General features: G+C 44.3%; 1 protein-coding gene across 1 annotated transcript in view; it reads right to left on the bottom strand.

The window, feature by feature from the left end:
- Window positions 1-19,934, bottom strand: part of CRB1 (crumbs cell polarity complex component 1) — a 161,580-nt gene that overhangs the window by 22,196 nt on the left and 119,450 nt on the right. The window contains exon 11 of the mRNA XM_084851626.1: window positions 16,141-16,267. Within this exon, the coding sequence (XP_084707752.1) occupies window positions 16,141-16,267 (127 nt within the window). The remainder of the gene's footprint in view (window positions 1-16,140; window positions 16,268-19,934) is intronic.

Below are 19,934 nucleotides of genomic sequence, written 5' to 3'. Positions count from 1 at the left end.
GTATAGATTACCTCTTCCTTCTTCAGCATTTGGGTTGTGAAACACACCAAAAGCTCTGTTGCTTTAACTTAACTGATAATGGCAATGCTGTAGATGAACAGATCAACAAACTGCACCAAATAGTCACTGACATCAAAATAGAGCAACATAATTGGCTCGACTGGTTGACCTCTTGGCTTCCAGATCTTAGCTGGCTCAAAGCATTATTTGTTCTGATTTTACCAGTAGCAGTGGTAAGGGTACTATTATGCCTCTGCATCCCCTGGTTTATGCGTTGCTTAAACAATCTGTTTATTGCCTCAGCCACAAAAACAGCCGCCCGCTATACTTTAATAGCTCAACAAGATATTAAGTAAGAGAGCTGCCATAAAAATCCTGTGTTATGCCTTGCCAACCGAGATGTCTACTTGTGTGATGAAATGCTATAATTGTAATAAAATTATGCATTTAAGGGGGGAATGTAGCAGCCATGTCGGGGGTCAGACTAAGTGGTCTCATGTTCTTGCTGAGCTAGCATAGTTTGTCAGGAACAGCAATGTAGAGACTTCCCCTGTCAGCAAGCCGAATTGCACAACATAGTCATAATTTTGCTTTTTGCTTATTGCAGACTGTATTCTTGTTCTTAACACAGAATGCCCTGTGACCCATTTCCTGTACCATAAACAACTGTACCAACTGTAAAACCGTAAGAGAAGGGGTGGGGGAGAAAGTCGCCTGTGTGTCACCATCTCTATAAAAGCAATGTGTTAATATGCCTCGGGGCTTCTGGCTCTTTGGAAGTGATTCCAGCCTTAAGCCCGCGCGTTAAATAAAGAAGTACGCATTTTCCTTCACTCCATGGTCTCTCTGACTCTGATTTCTGCTACAAGAGGGTGTGGGGTTAAAAGCAGGCTTTGATCAGCCAGCCTTGATGAAGCCTCAGAAGGCCTTGGCATGCTGCTGAGACAACAGTTCTTCTTGAGTGATTACCACAGGTCTGTCCAGTACCCTGACAAGGCCTGGTGGTCCTACATAGCCTGACTTGACTCTGTACCATCAGATGTGCCCCTGCCCTTCTAGTAAATGCCACTGCTTCAGACTGGCTCTGCTGGGAACCTTCAGCTGAGCTAGACAGGACAGGTTGGGCAGTAAGGACTATTTAATTCTACTTCCCTTGACTAAAGCATCAGCAAGAATACAATCTGGAATAGGTTTCTTCCCATTGTTATTCCTCAGAAAGAGAAAACTAGGAGTGGGGGTTGGGGAGAAACATAGATGAGATACTAGCATTCCTGGACAAGATGCACTGAGTGGGCTCATCTCCTCGCCACTGTCACTACTGTCTGTTCACTTGGCCTCTCCCTCTGGGCCTACTCCATACCACTGTCCGGAAGGATTGGGCAATGTGAGTGGAGGTTGTTGGTCCTTCTCCATGCTCTTGTCAAGTGTCCACACGCTTGGAAGGGGCAGATGAACAGGCAGCAACAGCAATAAGGGAGAGAAGAAGCAGGGAGAAATGGGGTAAGCATTGGGCCCCCTAAAGGGCCTTAGCAGGTGCCCCAAAATGCCAACCCTTGACCTACTTTGGCATAGGTCCTGCCTTTAATGCTGAAAAAGTATAAGCATAGCTACAGTATAACCCTTGACCTACTTTGGCATAGCCTGACTTGGATTCCTGCATTGAGCAGGGGGCTGGACTCGATGGCCTTGTAGGCCCCTTCCAACCCTACTATTCTATGATTCTACAGGACTACTTAGTCATGTGAGAATTTCCCTACACTGGGAATCCAGAGCATTATTTATGAAAGATTAAATCAATGTCAAAGAAAGACAATTAACACTGCACAGTACTATGTCACAATTGTGATAAAAGCCAGCAAAGACTGCAATTCAATTGACTGGTAACATGCAGTCAATTCAATTTATTAATCAAATTATTAATCAATTTATTAATCAATTTATTAATCAATTTATTAATCAAATTCTCGAATGAACCCTCTCCTCAAAGGCTTTGTGGGCAACACAAATGAGAATGCATGAGACTGAACACAAAGCCAGCTTTATTCTAAATTAGATTTCAAATTAAATTCACAACAAGAGATTTTGTTAATGAAAACAACTGTTCATAAGAATTTTGTGGTTCTTGTTTTAGGGGACTGGCTCACTACAAACAGACTTTCTTCAGTCCCAGGGCCAAATCAGCCTAATTTGGTAGGTTTAGGGTATAATAAAACATGGAGAAATGCATGCTTGTGTGATGAAGAGGTGATTGTATATAGGTATATGTTCTGACAATCCGTATTTTCCAGAAACACTTTCTATTTTCTGGTACCTGTCCTCCTTTTTTTGCCTTTCAGGGAAATTTTAGGAGCTGCTTTTAAATATATCTTGTAGTGTGCGTGTGTGCGCGCACACACACACACACACACACACACATCTGCTAGAGCAGGGACAGGCAATGTGGTGCCCATGGGAACCAGTGCACCCTCAGACACCTTTCTTGGCACCTTATTTTGGCACATTTCTTGCCCAATCCCACTCACTTTAAACAAACAAACAAAGGTTCTTACTGGCATCTGGGATTGTTTCAAAGTAAAGTGAGGGCCTGTACCTGTGGCCATCTCCTTTCCCCATGAATGCCTCTGGACCACACGTGGGGCTCAGAGACGTTCTTAGGGAATGACGAGGGCAGGTGGCTGCTGGCTGATGCTTTCATCTGTCATGAGCCTATTTTGTGCTAGTGCCCAGGGCTGTTGCTCAAACTCCAAAATGTGCCCATGGGCCGAAATGATTGCTCTTCCCTGTCCTAGAGTTACTATCCTTATTCACCCCCCACCCCACCCCAGTGCAGCCATGAGAGAAAGATAGGAAGCTTTTGTTTCTGTTTTAGATTACCTACAGTTTAATGTGTCATTCAAACCTTAAACTGTGGTGAATCTTAACTATGTTTTATCTGAAACAAACCAGCTTCATAATCCATAGTTTGAAGTTAGTTTGTTTCAAACAAACCATAGTTAAAATTTATTACAGTTTGTTGGGTGTGGCCAACATGACAAGCTGCAGTTTATCAAAAACAGAAGCAAAAGCTTCCAAATGTTTCCTCATGGCTGAGGGGAGAGGGTTAGCATGCAAGCCCAGGGAGAGGTTGGATTCATTGCTGTCATGACGTCTGAATGCAGTCACTGATTCTTTGGGTGGGCAGAATACAGCTGTTATAGGAACACAAATGCCCCAGGTCGTATCTGTGAAATACTAGAGGGAATGGTATTAATAACAGTAAATCTGTGTGAACACTATTAACAGGTGATTTCTCCATTACACAGTGTTATGCTAATATGGCACATCTGTCTTGCCTTTTTTTAAACTTCTATGAACTACTCATGCTGAATATCCAGCGGTTTATCATATGGCAGTAACTCTTGCTTCTTTGCAGATTTGTGACACATTGTTTAACCTTATTATCTTTACAATACTCATTTTCACATGTTGGGACACTTTGACAAATCTTTACTGCATGAGTCTTCCTGTGCTTCTAATTAAAGCAGGAACAGGGATTACAACTGAACAATAGAAGTCCCAAAGGTTATTACATGAAATAATCCTACCCTAGTAAGCACTCTAAAATGTTTCTTTTTGGTACAAACTGAGTCTCTCCCTTCTTGTTAGGTTTATTTTTTTATTTTTTACATAGACAATTATAAGAAAGCTGTTTCTGAGCTTGTTCATATTACATTTCTATTCCAAATTGTTAACCCAGCGGTTGGGGTCAGTATTCCAGGGTGTGGATTTCATATCTGACTGTCAGGGTTACTTGTGGAGACAACTCATCGTGATGACTGAAAATAGCTACTTCACCTGCTTGTAAGTTGTCATGTGATAATCACAGCTGGCACATAAATAATGTGTGAATTTGTTCTTAGTTGTACCTCCTGCTTTTCTCTCTCAGGTCACTGCGTATTCTGGTCAACACTTTGTGGCTGTAATGTCATTAATATTGCTTAAAGAAGTTATTCCAAGTTGTAGAGAGGTGAGAAAAGAGTCCACTACTTATTTTGAGGCCCCTTCCCTCATGTTTTAGTTAATTCAGCCTTAGATTTACCCCTTGATTATGAAAGGAGGTACCACTGGCTTACTGCACACATTGAACACAGATACCTCAGGATATACATTGGAAGGATAGTAACGTTCACAGAATCATAGAATAGTAGGGTTGGAAGGGGCCTATAAGCCCATCGAGTCCAACCCCCTGCTCAATGCAGGAATCCAAGTCAAAGCATTCCTGACAAGTGGCTGTCCAGTCTCGTCTTGAATGCCTCCAGTGTGGGAGAGCCCACCACCTCCCTAGGTGATTGGTTCCATCGACTTATTGCTCTAACAGTCAGGAAGTTTTTCCTGATGTTCAGCTGGAATCTGGCTTCCTGTAACTTGAACCCATTATTCCGTGTCCTGCACTCTGGGATGATCAAGAAGAGATCCTGGCCTTCCTCTCTGTGACAGCCTGTCAAGTATTTCAATCTCTGTGACAGCCTGTCAAGCTATCCTATCTCCCCTCAGTCTTCTCTTCTCAAGGCTAAACACTAGGGATGTATGAAAGTCACTTACCTTTTCGAAGGGTGACATTCGCGGTGGGAGGGAGGCACTCCATCCCTCCCCCCGAAATTCTGGCCGGGGGGGGAGGCGCTCCGTCCCTCCCCCCCGAAATTCTGGCCGGGGGGAGGCGCTCCGTCCCTCCCCCCAAATCCTGGCCGGCCGACTCTGCAAATGGCGGCAGCCGTAGCCGCCGCTGTTTGCGTCCCTGCAGTCAGCCGTGATAGGCTACGTAAATGTTTACGTAGCCTATCATGGCTGATTTAAAAGAAAAAAAACGCGTGTACACAAATGGCGGCGCCCACGGGCGCCGCTATTTGCATTCCTTATTTTGACATGTCTTAGTCTACATAAACATTTACGTAGACTAAGACGGCGAAAATAAGGGGAACGCAAATAGCGTAGCGTCTACGCTATTTGCGTTCCCCTTATTTTCGCCGTCTTAGTCTACGTAAATGTTTACGTAGACTAAGACGTTTCAAAATAAGGAACGCAAATGGCGGCGCCCATGGGCGCCACCATTTGCGTACGCGCTTTTTTTCCTTTTTTTTAAATCAGCCGTGATAGGCTACGTAAACATTTACGTAGCCTATCACGGTATTTTTAAAAAATCTAGCCGTGATAGGCTACGTAAATCTTTACGTAGCCTATCACGTTTTTTTTTTTACTGGAAATGGCGGCGGCGGCAGCAGCCGGTCGGAAGACCAGCCGCCGCCGCACCGCTGCTGGAGCCGCCACCGCCAGGAAGATTCACCCAAGGTAAGTCCCGTCCCGGGGGTGCTGGGGGGCTGGCAGACCGTTTCGCCACCAATTTCGGGGGGCCGAATGCGCTGGCATTCAGCCTCCCCGAGATTCGTGACAAAATTCTCTGACATCCCTAAAACATGCCCAGTTCTTTCAGTCTCTCCTCATAGGGCTTTGTTTCCAGTCATCTGATCATCTTCGTTGCCCTCCTCTGAACCTTTTCCAGTTTGTCTGCATCCTTCTTAAAGTATATGGAACTGGACACAGTACTCAAGATGAGGTCTAACCAGTGCTGGGTAGAGGGGAACTAGTACATCATGTGATTTGGAAGCTATACTTCTATTGATGCAGCCCAAAATAGCATTGGCCTTTTTTGCAGCCACATCTCATTGCTGGCTCATATTCAGCTTGTGATCTACAGCAATTCCAAGATCCTTCGCACTTGTAGTACTGTTGAGCCAAGTATCCCCCATCGTGTAACTGTGCATTTGGTTTCTTTTTCCTAGGTGCAGAACGTGGCATTTATCCCTATTAAAAGTCATTCAGTTGTTTTCTGCCCAGCGCTCCAGCCTATCAAGATCACTTTGAATTTTGTTTCTGTCTTCCGGGGTATCGGCTATCCCATGTAATTTTGTGTCGTGTTAAGGCTGAGAGGTGTATTTCAAAGTCTTCATGGAACCTGCCAAACCCTCATGTTTCTTTGTCCCACATAACCTTTTACTGGCCTGCTGCTCCCTCTGTCCTCATAGTAACAGATGCAAAATTCCCCACCTTCTTCCAAATTTCTTTCAATAACCTCAGAAAATCACCTGTACTGAGATTTTGGTAACATTAAATTTAAATACATTTTAACCAAATAATCAACTGAGTCACTGATTAAAATACAGATGGTTGCTGTTTTTCCCCTTCCTTTCCAAGAAGTAGAATAAAGCATAGAATGTAGCTGAGGCATATCTTTTGTTTTATTCTAGTGTAAGCATGTGCCACTCTGATTTGGATCAGGATTACTGCACTCCAGGGGGGAAGGATTAAATCTCTCACCCAACACACACACACACACGCACATGGTTAGCTTCCCAGAATTGCCTCTCGTGGAGGTTAAAAAAAGAGAAAAAGCCTCTATTAATGCCAATGGAGACTTGTTTTCCTTTTTTTAACTGCCCCCCCCCTCTCCTGCAGGGGGTGTGTGTGTGTGTGTGTGTGTGTGTGTGTGTAATTTCAGGAAAAAAATGGTGCCAGGATAGATTTAATACTCCTCTCCCAGAATGCGGTGATCCCAATTCAAATCAGTGCCATCTGTGCTTACGCTAGAGTAAAGATCAACTTCAGCTGTCCTTCTCCGGGAGCCCCTGTCAAAGGAAGTGAGGTGGGTGGCTACCAGGAAGAGGGCCTTTTCTGCTGTGGCACCCCAGTTGTGGAATGAGTTTCCCAGAGAGGCTCACCTCATGCCTACATTGTGCTCTTTCCGGCACCAGGTGAAGACCTTTTTATTTTTCCAGGCATTTAAGTCTTTTAGCTCTGTCATTTTAAATCTATTATTGTATTTTAAATCTCTGCAGTACTGCTAGGTTTTATTTTGTACTTCTATACCGTAGTTTTAAGCGTTTATATGTTATATTGTATTTTATGGTGCATTTTGTGGTTTTAATTGTCGTGAATCTCCCAGAGAGCTTCGGCTCTTGGGCGGTATGGAAATGTAATAAATAAATACAGCCATCAGGCTTAGCAACACGCTACACAATTAATGTAACATGTTGTTTGGCTCTTTTTGTCCATCTAACCCAGTATTCAGTACGCTGACTGGTAGTGGATCTCCAGTGTCTCAGGCAAAGGTATTTCAAATGAACTGCTACCTGAACCTTTTACCTGGAGATGCCACGGATTGAACCAGGCACCTTTTGCCTGAAAAGGAGGTGCTCCTAGTGAGCTTACGGTTCCTCCCAAAATTCTAGGTAGTTGTGTGTGAACTGCTTTAGGCTGAGGCAATCCTTCGGTCCCTCTAGACCAGTATTTATCTACTCTGAAAAGAGTACCCTGTTTCAATAGCTATTAATTTTAAGTTATTTGAAAAACAGATACCCATGTTTCTTCTGAATCACTATAATATTAAGGAATGAAATAACAAAAACCTGGGGAGGGGAGTTCCTTATAGTTTTGGTGCTTCCAGATGGGGGGCTCCTAGCACTACCAATTAGAAGGTACTGTGCAGCTATTCCGTCTTTTCTTTCTTAACAGATTTTCTGTGGTAAGAGAAAGGACAGAAGAAGCAGTGTGAAAACATGGGAGGGTTATGAGTCGAAGATGACATTGCCTGGACCCCCTACCCATAAAATTCTGTGAATGAGCAGGGTGTTGGTGCCATAAAAGCCTGAGGGAAGCCCCCTTTGGAGATGAAGGCTGAGCAACACAAAACATTTGCAATTAAAAAAATACCCTTAAATGTAGCAGGTGCTCTTCTTATAACACTTTCCTGCAATTTTTTCACAAGGGTTGCTGGACCTTGTTGAATATTGCTCCCCACCACCCCCCTTCACTGGTGAAATCTAAAGTAGTGCTCCAGGACTAGAGCAAACAAGTAGCAAACAAGTTCGTATAACCAAAGAGCTATTCATCCACAGTCTACAAATAAATACCACAGTCAGACTGCTGTTGTTTTAAAATCTCTCAACAAATTAGCAGGGCATTGTTGAGCTAGGGCCAGAGAATACCTTTTCATGTGGTTTATTTTTTACACCATCACAATGGGAGTTTTGTTGTTGCTGTTGTTGTTTAAATGGGGAAGGTTCAGGGATGCCAGATACCTGTAGGATCAAGAATGAAAGATGATGGCAGGAGAGGAGGAGCACACAAAAGGAAGCACAGTTATTCAGTCCTTGACACCTTTTTAGTCAGTATGATAATTACTCAGGAATAACTGCATAAGGATGGCTATGCAAATGTGAAATAAATTATTCATGAGGCAACAGGCATTTATTATCGTAATTTAAGTGTCATTAGCCTGTGTTCACATAGCTAACACTTGTAGTTAATGAATATATTAAGTAATCTCCGAAAGGCAAATTCAGTGACAATCCCCAACTCTTTCGCTATAGGGTTTTTTTCGATGTTCTGAATTCAGTGGTGTCGATATCTGCAGTGATCATTCGTGCTTTCGATGATGTTGATGATGATGATGTGTATAGCCATCTGGATGGTGCTGTTCGTCAGCATGCCAAAAAGGATGAAAGAATACTAACCTGCAAACCTCGCAAAGGTATTATTTCATTTGGGCTGTTTTTACTGACATATTAGAAAAGAGCAAGGAGGAAGGGTACCCAGAATACTTTTAATCGGCACCATGGACCATTCCTCTATGCCACACTTCCAGAGCAGGCTTGTTTGCTTGCTCTGGAAACACCAATTTGAAGGTGCAGTCCATGCTGATGTTTAGAAAACCAATTAGATTTTGTAATTGTAAGGTAGTGCATGATAGGAATGGGGACTTGTGGGATGCCTCCTCTCCCAGTTGTGTGGAAGCTGCACTCCTCCATAGTGTGTGCTGCAGGGTTGCTCCTAACCTCCACCTACAATCCAAATTCATTTGCTATTTGGTTGCTTCTTCTCACCCAATTTGGACAAATCATTTTCCTTTTGGGAGCTGTTGCTTTGGATTCTCCCATCCTGAAGACTTTGGTGTCATCAGCAAACTTGGCAGAAGCACAGGAATGATAACCTTAGAGATCGACATTAATAGGAGAAATGGAAATACAATTTGCTTTGTCTTTGTCCAGCGGTGTTAATTTGTTAGTTGATTTGGGTAAACTTCAACAATAATAATAAGTCCTGCTTAGCCTGTCTCTGGGTTCTGAGATTTCACTGAATACTGTTCATGCATTTTTACATCATTTTTACATCATTTACATCAGCGGTCACAGAGTTGGCAAAATGACAGTTCAGATGTTTAGGATTTGGGTGGGGAAGCTGAGGCTGGTGGATAAGATCCCTTCTCATGTGAATTGCATGAAGGGGTGCTCATGCAATGATTGGGGAGCAATGATTGGGGAGCAGCTCTGCTGGCCCCACCTCTGGATGTCCATGTATTGTTATGGACATCTGCAGTGAAGAAGCATATGTGTGAACTTTTGAATGCAGGTACCCTAATCGCAGCAATTCCTTGATACTGCAAGAGCTCTGAAGTATATGCAGGGATCCTCTACCTAGAGTATAGGGCTGGCTCTAGACTTGAGGGGGACCTTGGGTAAAGTGCCCTCCAGTCAGCCTCCTCCTCCATCGGTGGGCAGCACCTACAAAAACTCCATGCAGGCATCACAGCACTTACATGGCTCTGGTTGGGGATGATTGAATTGTTTACTCATTTGGCACAAGCGTGTGCCTGTGATTCTTTTGCTATTGTTGCTGACTCAGAAATGTAATTGACTCAGGAACATGCTTTGCTTATACACTCTCCTTTCAGCCTCAGAAGGAAAAAAAATGGAAAAGAGAGAGGAATTAAAATTTAAGCAGAGGAATCCCAAGTGTTTTATTTTCCCTGATGACATTTGGTGAAATCAAAACAGCAGACGCCAAATGTATTCTGGAATTGGGAATGATTCCGAATGAAGGCCTTCTCTCCTCAGGGAGAGTACATGATACTCTCTTTAGTGGAGGACACCAGTCCCGGGAGATGTTTAAGCAATCACACACCTCAGGGCTTGGGTGGAACGCAGTGCGGAAGGACGGAGTTTCAGCTTTCGAGGTAGCATCTATTTCTGAAGAGTGTAAAACATTTATAAATCATGACACACTTGAAGCAAATGAAAACATGCAGGCAGTAGCACAAACACAGAGAGATGAGAGAGGCAGATGTAATGTGGCAAAGGCAGAAGGTTTATTGTATGTACAAAGACAGGAAAGCTAAGTCTACACATAAACACACAATGTAGTTGAAAAATACACATGTACAAAGAATGGGACAAAGAAGAATCTCTGAAGATAAAGGATGCTCTTGATGGCAAGGTAGCAAAAGAAAGCGACGTTCTTCATGACTGCAGTGAGACAATGGCATTAGCGGCATGTATACAATGCAACTACAATTCTGCTTTTCAAGATACATCAGTGATCTAGTAAGATGCTTCGTGCATGTACGATTGCACCTCAATATTGGGTTCCTAGTTTTGAATAGATATTTTGAGGGGAAGGAAACATTACACACTCTGTCACGCTTCCCTTGGCCCCCTTTTTCCTTAAGCACCCACAAACACACAAAAGGAGAGGTCACGCCTTTAATGCATTATTCCCAGGTTCATTACATTTGCAAATCCTCGAAGACTCTCTGGCTACAAAGGAATGCCTCCAGCGGGATTCAAACGGGATCACCGAAAGTTGCCCACAGTTTGAAAGGGAGGCTTCCTGGCTAGGCTAACTTAGGGAGGGAGGTCCTGCCCCTCATGTGCTGCTTCCCTGCATAGCCTCTCACACGTAGCCAACTGGTTCGACCGCCCCTGATGCTTCCCTCTTAGCTCGGTGTCTCCACCTCGCATCTCTTAGGTCACAGTCCTCAAGCCCCTCCTCCTCCTGCTCGCTGCTTCTCACAGAGGGGGGGGGATGAGGACTCCATGCCCAGCCATCTGGGAGTTGATAACCTGAGAAGCACACCTACCCATATCTGAACTGGCTTGTGGAAAAGCCTCCCCAGTTCTGGTGGCTCCTCTTCTGAATCTGAGCTGCTACTATCTCCCTGTGCCCAGAATCAGTCCTGACACACTCTGTGCCTATGTTACATAGTTGTTGTGTTCGATCTATTTTTCATTGTGCGAAATAGAAGCATCGTATGCAAAGAAATACCCTTGAGAGCTATACAGTTCTCTTCTAGATTTCATGGTTCCTTGTACCAATCTAAAATGTATCTTATTTTTGTAGATTCCTTATGGTGCTGCTTAGCTCTCATCTGAGTGTTTTCTTTTTCTTTAAGGTCCAAAAGTAATCTTATCTATGGAAATCAGATCTGACTTTTTTGTGTAATGTATCAACAGTGGTATTTTTCTGCTATGTCAGTAAGAGAACAGTTCTCTAAGGTAGCCTGGTATTATCCTCATATTATCAGTAGGGTCTGAGTGAATGTGTGTTTTACTGGATTGCATGTCTGAAAGAATCTTCCCCACTCCCCCCATCATAAATACCTCAGGGTAGTGGTGGTGTTTGTCCTTTGGTACTAAAGTTACCTTGTGGTTTGGGGCAGAGAGGAGACGGGTATCACCTAATTAAATTGTTAAATTAGAATAAAGACAAAGCTGGGGTGATTTTTGCTTTGGCAAAAGCTAGGCCACTATTTCCACAAACAGTGGGCTACAGTCCTAAAAACACTGACTAGGGAGCAGGCCCCAGTGAACAAAGTGGGACATACCATGGCCAGGCCAGGACATTTTGCTACCTGTGGTGAAGGACAAGATGGTGCCCCTTCCATATACACAACCTGAATGGACTGGTGGCTGAATCTTATGCAGCTCTGGCAAAGGGATAGCATCCTTGCTGGTCATTCCAAAATGAAAGGAATGTGGCCATGAAGAACTCTGATGGTGAGCCTTCTCTGTAGCGGCACCCACCCTCTGGGCAACCCTCCCCCCATGCAGTTCGGGAGGTAGAAAATGTGGCATCCTTCAAATTCCTCCTAAAAATGCACTTTTTCACCCAGGCTTTCCCTGGGTTATAACTGCTGTTGGAAGGAACTTTGGTCTTACATGCTACTTTTAAAGTCTTATATTATGTTTTGTGTTGTATTTTATGGTTTTAATTGTTGTGAACTGCTCAGAGAGCCTCAGCTATTGGGCAGTATATAAACATTGATCATCACATCCTGCACTACACCCAAGGGCAGCAGGTTAGTTTAGAGGGTGGAGGATCAGCTGTGTGGCACATACAGCTCTGTCCTCCAAGTGAAGTTGAATGGCCAGGGAGCTCAGGAATAACAGCTGGGGGGGGGGCTGCCACCACTGCCCCCCAGCATCTGCCACTTGAGGTGGTTGTCTCACTCACCTAATAGTAGAGCCAACCCTGGGTCTGATATCGGAGCAGCGGTGGCGTTAAGTAATTTTAGGATCTGGACTTAATGGTCTTATAGAGTTAAGTAATTTCTCTGGCCTTATTGGTCAATGTGGTTAAGCTAGCCCAGCTGCATTTGGGAGCCCTTCTGCTGATTCTGCTAAGAGGGGCACTGGACTTCTGCCCCAGAGTTTTACCCTGACAGCACCACCGCATCTGAGGATAAAGTGGAGAGGAGGGGGACCACGTAAGCCTCTCTAGGTTCCTTGCAAGAAGAAGGAAGGTGGGATATAAATGTAATAAATAAACAGACAAATAAATAAATAAACATGCATAGGACCACGCTTTCAGAAACAAGTCTGAATTAAAATGGGAGACACACTTCGCTCTCACAGCGTAAAAAGGGTTACTTTGGGAATGTTTCAGAAATGGGAATGAGTTGCCCTCACAGGAGCTCACCCTTTGGTTTTGCATAAAACAGTGTTCTTGCTTTTTGCTAGTGCAGAAGCAAAAAGAGCACATGGGATAGCTCCAGCTTTGCTTTTATTCTAATTATTATGAAGGACCTGGTCAAACCCCCATGTAGAGACAAAGTAGAACTGCCCACCCCACAGCACATCACACGATCAGTGAGTCCTGGGGCCTGTTTCCATGAGTGATTTACTGCAAACTGGCTGTGTGTGGAGGTTGTTAGGGATACATGATGTTGTGGCCATCCAGCAGCCACCCTGGAGCTTATCACAGAAAAAAATGCTTTTTTTCCTGAGACTGCTTAAAGTCTGATTCTTTTCCTTAAGTCGGGTTCTCGGCGGTACAGCTGTTGTGTGCCCCAACCCCTGCATTTAGCTCAGGTATGCTAGCCCTGCGCAGGAGTGTGCCTTTTACCATGACCCCAGTCAAGGGGTGTTTCCTGTGTGTTTCCTGCCCCTGCACAAGCCAATTAGTGTCTACTCAGAAGTAACTCCTATTGTGCTGAATGAGGCTTGCCCTCTGAATGCCCACAGAACTTACAGAGATCCCCCTCAATTGACATGGCACAGTTTAGAGCCCAATTCCCTAAGTGCAGTAAAGTGCAATCTCGAGGCTCTGATTCTCCTTTGTTTGGTTTATTGCATTAGGAAGAAACTACTTCCACCCTTCGTTATAGACATCCTGCGGGTTAAAATGGGGGCTGGTTTCCGTCTTTGTGTTCCCCCCAATCCGTCTTTCCCAGCACAAGCATATGCGTGTCTACTCAAAAGTAACTCCCACTGTGCTCAATGAGGCTTGCTTCTGAAATGCAGGTGCATCTGGCCTTTCAGGGGAAAGGAGAAAGGGGGGAGAGGGGGGAAGCCTCTCTTATTGGTTGAGCAGCCCCTGCCAGTCAGATGACCTTCACTCCAACCTCCACCCCCACCAGGAAGTATGTTCTGTGAAGCCATTTTTACTGCTGCGGAGAGCCTGCTTGAGGAGCCCTGCATGAAGCAAAGCGCAGCAAAGCTGATTCCTTTAAAAAAAAAATCTGGTACTCCTCCATTTGCTTTTCCTTCCATTGTTGTGGAAACACGGCCCTGCAGAGATGCAGTGTGCTGGCCCTGCCATTAGGCAGAATGAAGCAGTCGATGTTGGGGGATGGGAAGTGGTAGCAAGGTGTTGGCAGGCAGAGCTGTGCTCCCTAGGCTGGCCTGCTGCCCTCAGGTGGGGTCAGTGGGGTACTGGTAAATTGTGAAGTGCAGGTGTTCATCATGACAGCCCCATAGCCACACCCCCAAGGAGAGGCCCCAACTTCAGGCCGCTCTTTTGATCCACATCAACAACCCAGTTCTAGCAGTTTTCATCTCCACCAGGAGCAGGTCCGTTGTAAAGCTTAATTGCCCATTCAAGACATGGCCACCTCAAAATACTTTGCATTACAACAGGGAACAATATGTTGTTGCTGAGGAAATTCATTTTCACCAGCTACTTTGAGGATTACAGCTAAATTCACAGGGAAGTCTGAGGGAGTGGCAGATAAGTCAGCGTCCCTACGAATAAAAAAGTATTGGTGATACTTCCCTCTGAGCCCCGTCTCCCCTACACTATTGGGTGCAGTAGAGGGTGCTGTCCTGTTGTCAATATTAAAGTAAAATTGAATTGCCAGTCCTGTTGGCTATGTGGAATGGTGTGGGTGCCATCTTGTCCTTCGTCTCCGGCAGAAAGCGCTGGGGCAGCCCCCTCAGTGGGTGAGTGCTGTGAACTCACAAGAGCCGCTAATGATTTCATGATTTATTTCTTGTGGTGCCCCAGTAAAATGCAGTTTGGGAGCTATAGAGCTCAGCTGAAACATTTAAATCAGTGTCAGAAAAATAGCTAAGTTACGATTTGTAAGTCATCATAGGATCTTTCTTCTCAACCACATCACTCTTGAAAATGCTCAGACAATGGGTAGGAACATGGCCGGCGCAGGAAGGGAAGGGCTCCTGGCAGGGGAGCACCTACACCTGTGTGCACATGATGATGTAGTTGAGGAACACATATGTACAAAAGTGTGTGTGTGTGTGTGTGTGTGTGTGTAAAACCAGCATTTATGAAGTCAGGAGGCTGTTCTGTGATGGCAAGATGTCAGGAGAAAAAGGCTGTATTCTTTTAAAAGTATAGGTGCTCTGTCTGTCTTTGCATCTCATCATCTTAATAGAAGGGATGGCACAAAAAACAAACCAGGGAGCAAACCCAGAGCAGAAAGAATGTACAAATGAATGAGAACTGAGAACTTGAACATCTGCTTTGGGAATGTTTTGCTTTCTCCTCTCACTTGAAACACTCAACTGCGTCAAGAATCATGCGTCTCATTCATAGTCTCCGGCTCCGCGCTTGACATCAGAATAATGTGCAATGGACATTAGTAATGTGCATCAAATAACGTATAACGGTGTATTTTGCATATGACTAGTACAAAGGGTACCAGTTGTGACAAAACCAAACCCAAGAATGCTAAATTGCACACAACTGGAATACACAAGTATAAATTATATAATATTGTAATATAAGGGGACAAAAAACAGTGTGTGTATAAAAAAGGACCACAAAAGTAACAGCACGATACAAAGAACTGAATTACAAAATGTAGATAAAGCTGGCAAACAGTAATTCATAGCAGCTGGAAGAACTATGCCGTGGAAGTTGTGGCCTTCAATTTTTACAGGAATCTGGATATGCTCCTGTTTCGCAACAGGCTTCCTCAGAAGTGAAAAGAATTCAAACAGAAAATAAAGACATCACACATTTCTGTCAGTACCCAGTGCACTGTAAATAATATTATCCCCATTTAAGGTTGCATATTGATACGTTGGACTCAATGGTCTTATAGGCCCCTTCTAACCCCACTATTCTATGATTCTATGATTCTGCCTATTAGGTCTATCGATTACATTTTGTAATTCAGTTCTTTGTATCATGCTGTTACTTTTGTGGTCCTTTTTTGTACACACACAGTTTTTTGTCCCCTTATATTACAGTATTATATAATTTATACTTGTGTGTTCCAGTTGTGTGCAGTTTAGCATTCTTGGGTTTTGTATTTTGCATATGTTCAGGATATTAGGAAAATGGGTTCACAGTGTGAACATGTTTGTTACTGCTGTTCTGATTACTAACTTAGCTTTACTTTTTGGCCAAGGCATCTTCTGTTGTGCTTTGATGGGTTTAAAATGATGACGCCCTCACCAATTACTACTAATCATCCTGTTCACCCCACTCCACTGCTGGGTCATCATCCATGCGTAGAATAAGGTAGGAGAGAAGTTGAAAGAGGTTCTGCCACAACAAGAGAGAGACAAATAAGGAGAGGTCGCTTACGTCTACCTCGCAGCGGTTGCCAGCGTAGTTGATGTCACAGATGCAGCGGAATTTGTTGAACAGGTTCTGGCAGAGGCCCCCATTAAGGCATGGATCAGAGTCACATTCGTTAATATCTACTTCGCATCTGCAAGATAGAAAAGTTAGGTAAGTTCCATCATCATTATCATCATCTTTATATCCCACCTTTTTCCCTATACTCAAGGTGGCTTTACAACATTAAAAACTTGTACAGTTAAAACATATAAATAGAAATATACAAAAGTTAAAAATATAATTAAATCATCAATAATATTAACACTGTATAAAATATCAAAATTTAGAAGACAACAAACACTATAAACAATATCAATCCATCATATACTCACAGGTCCAGACTAACTATCCCCAAAGGCCTGCCGGAACAAAAAAGTTTTTGCCTGCCTGTGGAAACATGCCAAGGAGGGTACCACTCTAGCCTTCCTGGGAACAGAGTTCCAGAGCCTTGGAGCAGCAACCGAGAAGGCCCTCTCCCGCATTCCCACCAGGCGAGCCTGTGATCGTGGTGGGACCACGAGAAGAGCCTCCCCTGAAGATCTCAGGGCACGAGCAGGCTCATAGGGGAGAATACGGTCTTTCAGATAACCTGGACCTGAGCCAGATAGGGCGTTATAGGTCATGACCAGCACTTTGAATTGTGCCCGGAAACAGACTGGGAGCCAGTGAAACTGTTCTAGTAGAGGAGCTGTATGCTTCCTGTAGTCAGCCCGAGTCAACAGTCTGGCAGCAGGTCTTTGAACCAGCTGAAGTTTCCAAACACTCTTCAGAGGCAGCCCCACGTAGAGCACATGACAGGAATCCAAGCGGGATGTAACTAAGGCATGTGTTACTGTGTCCAAGTCAGACACATAAATATAAATGGAAAAGGGGGAAAATATAGAGCTCTCTGCTCTAAATGGCTCACTGAAACCCTCGGCTCTCCGGCATGGTTTAGAACAGGGGTGGGCAACCTTTTTTCTGTCAAGGGCCACATTCTGTCGAGGGCAATCTATCACAGCTGCACATCGGCAGTGCGCAGGACCAAAGCCAGCGGCGGATGAGATTAGAGTCAAAAGTGGGTTGGGTCACCCCTTTTCTCTTTCTGCCATTCCCTTTTCTTTCCCTTTCTGCCACCTCTTTTTTCTTTCTTTCCCTCTTCCTTCCTACCCACCCAGTGGGCTGCCAGGGAAGGGATAGGTGACACTCTTGCTAGAGGACTGAACATGTAGAATGCAGAGGGCTTTTGAAATTAGGTTGAGGACCTTAGGGTGCCTCGCCCTGGTTTAGAACAATGATCTTCACCAAGGGGGTGGGGGCGAAGCAGCGTTATAGCAGCACCATCACCAGCATTTGCTTTTTTTTAAAAGAGAAAACTGGAGTGGGAGGAGAGAGATCAGCAGAAGATACAGAAAGGAGAGAAGCAGACAGACATATACTGTAAAAATTAACAGAATGTTTTATCTTGCTGGTTGGAGATATAGATGGCTCCCAGCCTTGAAAAGACTGAAGACTTATTAATTTAAAAGCATATACTGATATCACATACCCTCTTATGCAATATTTAAAATCAGTGGGCTGTGTACATAACTGAGGGTTGATCTATATTTTGAATTCAGATTTTTTAAAAGCATAAAAATATTAGTGCTCCCCCTCCCGCCCAGCTCTGGCAATGCAGCCACAAGAAAGTATTGGGTGTCTGGTAGGTTATACTCTGAGTCCACACAGGCGCTGGTGAGATGCAACAGGCCTTACTAGTGTCGCACATGAATGAAGTGTGCATGGTAGGAAATGCGCCAAGATCTCCGACAATGCTGGAGCAGACATACGGGGTCCCTCAGTGTGAACTGGTGCTGCTCCGCCCCCACCCCCTTGTTGAAGAACAATGTTCTAAGCGAGGGCGAGGCAACCTGAGGCCCTCAACCTAATTTCAAAAGCCCTCTGGCTAATTTCAAAAACTTTCTGTATGCTATTGCAGAGGCTCAATAGTACAGCACCTGCTTTGCATGCGTAAGGTCTTAGGTTCGATCCCTGGCATCTCCAGATAGGGCAGGGAAAATTCCTGCCTGAAACCGTGGAGAACCCCTGCCAGTCAGTGTTGACAATACTGGGCTAGATGGACCAAGGGTCTGGCTCAGTAGAAGGCAGCTTCCTATGTTCCTATATGTTCATACCTCTAGCAAGAGTGACCCAAAGGGTTCCAAGAAGATAGAAAACATGAAAACTCTTGATCTAGACCAACCTGCCTCAGCCTGGTGCCCTCCAGATGTGTTGGATGACAAGTCCCATAATCCCCAGCCAGCATGGACAATGGATGGGGGAGTGTCGACGGATGTTGTCCAGAACATCTGGAGGGTAGTGGTTTGGGGAAGGCTGATTGAGATGGCGAAAATCTTCCAAACTTGAAACATGGTTCAATTTATACATAATTTAGCAATCTACAATAAATGCTCTTGATTTGGGATGAGGACGAGAACAACATTTGGAATGTCTGTTCCATTTAGTATGTTCTAAGGAAAGACAATTGGTACATTAGTTGCCATCAGCTAATGTGGGAAACTGTAAAATTCATGTTGTTATCAGCTAATGAGGCTGAAAATAAGAAGAGGCTCTCATTCCCAAAGTTACAGTAATCAAGCTGCTTTGGATGAGAGGAAAACGCTTTTTTTTCTTCCTGCCATAAACCTCAGAGGAGCAGAAAATGCATGAAATAATCTCGAAAAGGTCGTGTTTCCCACTGAATCTACAGGGGCCGGTGGGGGGTCTTTCCTGACTAAGCTATATATTGCAACACAGCAGTGGCTGCCAAATCCTCTGCGCACTGGTAAACCAGGAATTTTTCATGTCATCCATCATTTACAACAAACTGCATGGATCTCTCTAAGTCAGGTCGTACTAAAAAGTAAATGGAGAAGACAACAGAAGAGGCAGGATTAGAATCAAACTAGTCATGACGTTCAGTTGTGTGTGTTTTTCTCTCAAACATCTTTTAAAAATGAAAAACAGGTCTTACGGTAGGCTGCTATCAGGAGCAGAGGACTGGGGGAGGGGGAGAGAACCATGCTTGACCCTTTTCTTGCAGGCCATTTTTTTCTATTAAAAATTGGCTCCCCCCCCCACTTTTTTCCCTACAGTACCCATATATTTTCTCCACTGAATGGGTGAGTGGGTGGAAACAGCCTGGAGGGGATTTTTAGCGCACACACACATTGCCATGAGGAAAGGGTTAAGCACTCCTGGCCTCCTGCTACTGCTTGACAAAATGTGCAGCCTCCTGAGCTTGCTTTCATTTTCAAAAACAGTGTTGGGAGAAACTTAGATGCATCTGCATGCTGTATGTTTGCAACACATTGGCCTCTGGGGACTCATTTAATTTCCATTTCTTCTGATGGAATATTAATATTTGAAATAATTACTATCTCACATACAGATGGAAGTTTCCATCAAAGTTTCTAGAAATCATTCCTCCCGTTCAGCCCTCAGTGTTGGGTTGTTCAGTAAAGATGTCCTCTTGTTACTGACCCAGGTCATGGAAGGCATTTGCAGGACTGAAGGTGGTGGTTAATGGTGGACAACCAGTTACAGGCTCTGGTCAGAGACGGCATTTGCAGGACTGAAGGGAGTGTCACCATTACTCCAGTGATGCAGGGCTTAGGGCTCTGATGAAACCTTCCCCATGCACAAAGGGTTCTCTGTTCACTCCAATGGAAGGGGCAGGTCAATGTATAAAAGGGTTCCTTGAGTGGAGCTGAAATGAATAGGAAGCCATCATATAAAGG

This window comes from Heloderma suspectum, chromosome 4, assembly GCF_057233095.1.
Source record: "Heloderma suspectum isolate Gila_16-S chromosome 4, 16-S_ref, whole genome shotgun sequence".
In the NCBI taxonomy this organism is placed as follows: Eukaryota; Metazoa; Chordata; class Lepidosauria; order Squamata; family Helodermatidae; genus Heloderma; species Heloderma suspectum.
Note: the sequence above shows the minus strand (reverse complement) of the source record. Positions and strands in the feature narration are given on the sequence as shown.